Source organism: Dermochelys coriacea, chromosome 1 (genome assembly GCF_009764565.3).
Source record: "Dermochelys coriacea isolate rDerCor1 chromosome 1, rDerCor1.pri.v4, whole genome shotgun sequence".
Taxonomy (NCBI): domain Eukaryota; kingdom Metazoa; phylum Chordata; order Testudines; family Dermochelyidae; genus Dermochelys; species Dermochelys coriacea.
This window is the reverse complement of record NC_050068.2, coordinates 2006583-2013893: the sequence shown is the minus strand read 5'-3', so window position 1 is coordinate 2013893 and position 7311 is coordinate 2006583. Positions and strand designations below refer to the sequence as shown.

Below are 7311 nucleotides of genomic sequence, written 5' to 3'. Positions count from 1 at the left end.
TCAAAAAACTCTTTTGTCCTGTCTTTGTACAAGCAGCAAAAGAGGTTTTTATCTGATCTTCCCATCTTCCAGTGGCTCTCATGTCCCAGCTACTTGCCCTGCTCGAACCCGGGCAATGCCCCTTCCTTAGGTGGCTAACGGCACCATCGTGGGAGGAGAACAGGGTGTGATGTTGTATGATTGAATATGACCATTTTTGTTATTGTTGCTGCCACTGTTATAGAACTGCAACAAACCTTGTACAAAGTATGTCCTGTCCGGTGTCAATGGGGAAGTTATGATTTGCTAGGTATGAATATCCTGTTTATGTGCATGTATCACCTCTGGGTCTGAAGTTATGGTTATTGTTGATGTGCTGGTACCAGAGGAGCAATGCCAGTTCATAGCCAGAACAATGATGCTGGGGGGGGTCACGACTCCCAGGTCTTATTCTCAGCTCTGCCACCGACTTATTGTGTGGCCTTGGGTAAATCACTTTACCTCTTTGGGGCTCAGTCCATCCATGACATGGGAATAATGCTGCCTAGCAGCCTAGATAAAGAGCTTCTAGATGTAGTGATCAAAAGCATCATGCAGAGCATACATTAGACTCAGCTTCCCTGTCCAGCCTCAGCCCCTGGGCAATGGGTGCCCTGTCATTCCAGATAAGGTGCCGTGTCCATGTGTGAATAGCCGGCTAATGGCAGGTGTGCTGTTCACCTCCCTCCCTGTCAGCTACCGACCTCACCCCAGCCTCCGCCCAGCATCCCGCCTTCCCAGCTGACGCAGGGGCTTATCCTTCGGCCTCTCTCAGCTGTTGTCCTCGTAGCTTCAAAGCAGATCTTTCCTTGCCCGGCCCCCGAGGCCTGGCTAAGGGCAAAGATCTCCCAGCACATCCCCATTGCTGGGACCCTGCCAGCTACAGGCCCTCAGGAGGGAAAAAAGGGAACTGAAATCAAACCAAATTATCCACAGAATGGTCTCTTCCCTCGGGAATTTGTAGTTGAGTAATAGGGGCAGGGTCGTGGTGGAGTAGGGAGAGAATAGGGGGAAAAGGAGGTTGTGCTATGTGGGAAGAGGACGGGCAAGGGGCAGGGTGTCAGGGGTCTTGTTACCAGCAATAAGAGAGGTGGAAGCCCTATGAGTTAATGTGTTCTACACAAACAAATTCCCTAGTTTGTCACCCTGACACCTCACGGTAAGGCCAGGAAAGGGTTTAATGTCTCTTTGAGTGTCCAGTCAGTGATTCAGGGAAGAGGGCCCAGGACCATGTCACCAGTCAGCTCTGCACGGAGCTCGGTCTGAGAGTCAGAGCACTAGGAGAAAACTTTAGGTCCCTTTATGAGTAAAGAGCCGGAGCAGCCTGTTCCGGATCTGTTTGGTCCTCACCCCATAGATAATAGGGTTTAGCATGGGGGGCACCAGAAGGTAAACGCTGGCAATGAGAACGTGGAAATGCAGGGCCATATTCTTTCCAAAGCGGTACATGAGGGCAGAGAAGAGACATGGGATGTAGAAGGCTAAGATGGCACAGAGATGGGAGCTGCAGGTCCCAGAAGTCTTGAGACGGGCATCCTTTGTGGGGAGGCTAAAGATGGCCTTGAGGATCTGGGTATAGGACACAGCAATAAATATCATATCCAGTCCGAATACACAGAATACCACAGAGAGGCTGTAGAAATTACTGACATAGATTTCTGCACAGGCCAGCTTAACCACAGCCATGTGCTCGCAGTATGAGTGGGGTATGATGTTGGTTCTGCAATATGGCCACCGCCTTGCCGCTAGAATAAAGGGGAGCACGAGCATGCCACCACGCAGCGCCACGGCCAGCCCGATCTTGGCCACCAGGGGGTTTGTCAGGATGGTGGAATGTCTCAGCGGATCACAGATGGCCACATAACGATCAAAAGCCATGGCCACGAAGATCCCAGACTCCATTACTACGAAGCAGTGAAGGAAGTACATCTGGGTGAGGCAGGCACTGAAATTGATCTCTCTGGAATTGAACCAGAAGATGCTCAGCGTTTTGGGCAGGGTGGATGTGGACAGGACCAGATCAGTGACGGCCAGCATGCTGAGGAAATAGTACATGGGCTCATGGAGGCTCTGCTCCATCTTCACAATGAAGAGAATGCTGAAGTTCCCCAAGATGGCTATGGTGTACATGGTGCAGAAGGGGATGGAGATCCAGACATGGGCTGCCTCCAGGCCAGGAATGCCCAGCAGGATGAAGGTGGAGGGGTTGTTGAATTCAGTTGTGTTGGAAATTGACATGGAGTGGGGGAGAAATTGTCCAACTCTGAGGCAGAACGGTGTCTCCTGGATGTACCGTATGTTTCCCTCACTTCATTTATGCACCCAGAGCCTAAGATGATAGTCACAGTAGAAATTCCTGGATGGAGAGACAACGTTAGTACTGGAAGCTGTTCTCATGGTGAAGCAGATTTTTCGCTCTTCCCACATAGTAAAATGACATTGTCATTTATTCAGAGAAATTAATTATGAACAACTGACCCTCCTAATGCTGGTTCCCTGTTTTATGGTGCTCCATGTGTCAATAAATCTTACATGTCATGGTGTGGGAAACTTTAATAGGCACCAGCAGGAAACATAAGTGTGGATACTTGTTATCCCTCATTCTTGCTTAATTCAGTGAATGGCAGACTAGAGAACCCATGCTGTACTGAGTTTGCCATTCACCCACTTGCTCAAAATCTGAGAGAGAAAAGAAACAAAGCTTTGCTAAGAGTTGTGTCAGGGGAAACGTTTGACCTAGGACACATCTCAGGGAAAAAAGACCTGGGCTCCATGGAAACATCTCCGTTCACATGCTTAAGGAATAGGGTGGAGAAAACCCTGCTGTAGACATGCACTGAGTTTTGTTCACTCAGTCTCCAGAAAGGATACAGTAGGTAGAATGGGGGTTTCCAAGGCAGTCTATGAGAACGGGGGAAGCTGCCATAGATGGACAGAATGAAAAGTCTGGGACTATTTAGTTTAGAGAAGAGGCAAAGAAGGGGGCATGTGATAGAGGAGAGAAAAATAAAGAATGGACTGATTCCATTCCAATGGACAAACAGAGAACAGTTCGCTACCATTAACATCTATAGAAACAGTGCTTCAAAGGGGCTTCTTCTCCAAAGCTGAGGCAAAGTATCAGCAAAACTGATTGGGAGGAAAATATTTCCCACAGAAAACTGGGAATGAAAACTGGGAGTTCTTTAAGAAGAGTTTATTCAATTGTTTAAATGTCACAATTCCACAATCAAGAAAGTGGGCAACTTTGGCTAAAAACCCACTTCAGTTTCAAATGTATTTATTTATTAAAGGCGAAAAAATAATTTATTAGAAATGAGGGGAAAGAAAACTATATAGAAAGCAATACATATTGGAAGTTATGAAAATTGATAAGGAACCTTAAGGAAATCAGGGAAAAATCCGTTCTTGGCTTGGCTAAGGTTTACACAAAGGAGATTTTTAAGCATACTAAGAACAAATGAAATCCCAGAAAAGGAATAGGGCAATTATGTGTTCAATAAATAGTTTTGTTCTGCATTTGGAAAGAAGCAGTATGAGGTACTCATATCACATGAGATGATGAAATACTTTCCAGTCCATTAGCTGTTAAGGAGGATGTAAAACAGCATCTACTGTAGAACCTTAGAATTATGAACCACAGAATTATGAACGATCGATCAACCACACAAAGATTTGGAATGAGAAGAAAGCGATCAGGCTGTAGGAAGCCAAAACAAAAAGAAGGGAAATTCAGGACAATTCTGTGTTAAATGGAAACTATTACAAAATAAAGGGAAAAAAGATATGACAAGGTTATGATACAAGGGAAAAGATGGTATAGGGTTAGTTAAAATATAATTTAGGAACAGAATTAATGCCAGTCAAGAGCATGGTTTATGGAAAACAGGTCTTGTCAAATGAACCCAATTTTATAGAGTACATGTTAAATAGACTAAAAACTGGCAAACTGACAGATCTAAGAAAGGAGTTGTCAATGGGCCATTGTCAGTAAGTAGGGCTGTTTCTAGTGAGGTTCAGCAGATATCCGTTCTACACCCAATGCTATTCAATATTTTCATCAATGATCTGGAAATAAATGGAAAATAACTGCAGATAAAATTTGTAGAAAATCCAAAGATTGGCACAGTGGTCAAAAAGAAGCAGCCAGGGCAGGAATAACGATTGATCTATAATGTTTGGTTAGCTGGTAAATGCAAACAAAATGTTTTAATGCATTCAAACATCTTAGGACACTCTATTATTGAATGCAGGGTTCACTGTGGACAACCAACTCATCATGAACTCCCAGTGAAATGCTGTGGCCAACAGGGCTGATGTGATCTTGGATGCATAAACAGGGGAGAGGTGAGTTGCAGCAGGGGAAGGGTTTTACCTCTGCACATGGCCTTGATAAAACCAACTGCATCCAGTCCTGGGTTCCACATTTAAAAAATAGCAGATGGTGCAGAAAAAATCCACCAAAATGACTGGAGGCTGGAGAAAATGACTGACACAGAGAGAAACTGAAAGAGCTTTATCTATTTATCTTATCAAAATGACGATCAAGTGGAAACTTTCATGGAGAGAAAATCGTGGGTACTAAAGTGCTCTTTATCTAGCAGAGAAAGGCAGAGCAAGACCCAATGGCTGGAAACTGAAGCCAGACAAATTCCAGATAGAAATAAAGGCCAGATGTTTAGCACTGAGGATGAATTACTGTTGGTACAAACTATGAAGGGAAATGGAGGATTCTCCAACTCCTCATTTCTGGAGATCCAGACTGGATGATTCTCTGAAAGATCTACTTTAGGGCTTGTCTACACTTAAAATATCACAGCTGCACTGCCTTACCACTACAGTATAGATACTACTTACACGGATGATGGGGGTCTCCCCTCAACGTAGGTAATCCACCTCTCTGATAGGTGGTAGCTAGGTTGATGGAAGAATTCTTCCTTCAACCTCATGCTGTCTACACTGGGGTTAGGTTGATATAGGAGAACTGTGTCCAGTTTTGGTGGACCAATGCATAGGAAGCTTGTATTAGCAGAAGCATAGCATGAAAGTATCTGCAGCTGATACTACCAGTCTACTCAGCACTGGCTAGGCCTTAGTTGCAGTACTGTGTCCAATTTTGGTCATTGCTGTATAGAAAGGATGTAGAGAAACTGGAAAGGATCCAGAGGTGAGAGAAAAAGATGGTCCAAAAATGGAATGCAAGCCTTGTATGGAAGCTGAGGGAAATGGAAATGTTGGAAAAGAGGAGATTAAGGAGGGGTATGAGAGAAGTCTTCAGATATTTGAAAGACTGCCCTAAAAATATGGAGAATATAGAACATAAGAATATAAGAACAGCCACAATGGGTCAGACAAAAGGCCCATCTAGCCCAGTATTGTTACAGTGGCCAGTGCCAGGTGCCCCAGAGGAAGTAAACAGAACAGAACGTAATCATCAAGTGATCCATCCCCTGTCACTCAGTCCGAGCTTCTGGCAAACAGAGGCTAGGGACACCATCTCTGCCCATCCTGTCTAATAGCCACTGATGGACCTATCCTCCATGAACTTATGGAGGTTGTTTTTTTAAACCCTGTTATGGTCTTGGCCTTCACAACATTCTCTGGCAAGAAGTTCCACAGGTTGACTGTGCATTGTGTGAAGAAATACTTCCTTTTATTTCTTTTAAATCTGCTCCTTATTAATTTCATTTGGTGACCCCTAGTTCTTCTGTTATGACACATAGTAAACAACACTTCCTTATCTACTTTCTCTACATCCGTTATGATTTTATAGACCTAAATCATACCTCCCCTCTCTTTTCCAAGCTGAAAAGTCCCAGTCTTATTAATGGGTTTCAGAGTAGCAGCCGTGTTAGTCTGTATTCGCAAAAAGAAAAGGAGTACTTGTGACACCTTAGAGACTAACAAATTTATTAGAGCATAAGCTTTCCTGAGCTACAGCTCACTTCATCGGATGCATTCAGTGGAAAATACAGTGGGGAGATTTATATACACAGAGAACATGAAACAATGGGTGTTACCCTACACACTGTAATGTGGTTGTATAGTAGAGCTTGGCTGTAGACAATGGATCGTGTGACGAAAGCTGGAGGCATGTAGGTAGGAATAGTGGTCAGTAGGTTTCTGGTATAGGGTGGTGTTTATATGACCAACGCTTATTAGCACCGTAGTGTCAAGGAAGTGAATCTCTTGTGTGGACTGGTCCAGGCTGAGGCTGACGGTGGGATAGAAATTGTTGAAATCATGGTGGAATTCCTCGAGCGCTTCTTTCACACCACACGATCCATTGTCTACAGTTGTAGCTCATGAAAGCTTATGCTCAAATAAATTTTTTAGTCTCTAAGGTGCCACAAGTACTCCTAGTCTTATTAATCTCTCCTCATAAGGAAGCCATTCCATACCCCTAATCATTTTTGTTGCTCTTTTCTGAACGTTTTCCAAATCCAATATAAACTTCTCCCCAGCCACAGCCTCAGAATTTGGCCATGTTTCATACATCTTCTCAAACCTTTCACCCTAAAGGATCCACTGTGACACAGAAATGCAGCCACCCTGGGGCTGGAGGCTAAGAGCCTGAGTAGGGGAGGGAGGAGTACAGCAAAGAGGGACATTTTGGTCCATGACACCAGAGCAAACTCATCACCTGAGGTGAGGGCACTGTGTTATTGAATGGCCGTGCAGAACAGAAAGGTACACAAACCTATTCTCTATCCCATCATGGCTACATTACACTGGGTTTGTTGAGCAAGTGAGCGCCTCAGCATGAGATGGGTACCTGTGAATCCTGAGATGAAGGTGTCTTCCCTGGGAATCCCCCTTCGGTAGCCATGTCCCAAATTTCTCTCACCCCAGCATCTGCAGCAGCATCCCACGCTGAGAGCCAACACAGGGGTGTGCACCATTTATAATATAGCTCTGTGCAATCCCAGGGGGGTTTGCCTGGCCTAAAGGGAAGAAATTGCATCTGAATGTAAACAGGCTGGAGACCAGCCTGCCTGCGCTTCTGTGCTATGTATCCAGCTTTTGGAGTAAACAGTAATTAAGGGACCTTCCCAAAGGGAGAAGAGAACTCTTGGGCTCTCCACTGAGTCAGAGAGGAATTGGCTGCTCTGTGCATTTGTGTATGTTTAACAATTATTGATAATTAGTAAGAAAACTAGGGATAGTACCTAGATCTCCCTAGGATCTGATTCCCTCTAAATACCTAGGATGTATTGGTAGATAGTAGCTAGGTAGATCTCCAGACAGATGACTGAGGGGAGACATGAGCAGTTTTAGGAGGCACACGGGGCT

The 7311-nt window shown here is 44.6% G+C and overlaps 1 protein-coding gene across 1 annotated transcript; it reads right to left on the bottom strand.

The window, feature by feature from the left end:
• Positions 1–1308: 1308 nt before the first annotated feature.
• On the bottom strand, positions 1309–6824 carry LOC119851388 (olfactory receptor 52M1-like). Its single transcript, XM_038391159.2, has 2 exons — positions 6783–6824; positions 1309–2226 (listed from the first exon to the last, which is right to left on the bottom strand). Exon 2 carries the CDS (start codon positions 2146–2148, stop codon positions 1309–1311), a length of 840 nt encoding a protein of 279 aa, XP_038247087.2. The 5' UTR covers positions 2149–2226; positions 6783–6824.
• Positions 6825–7311: the final 487 nt, after the last annotated feature.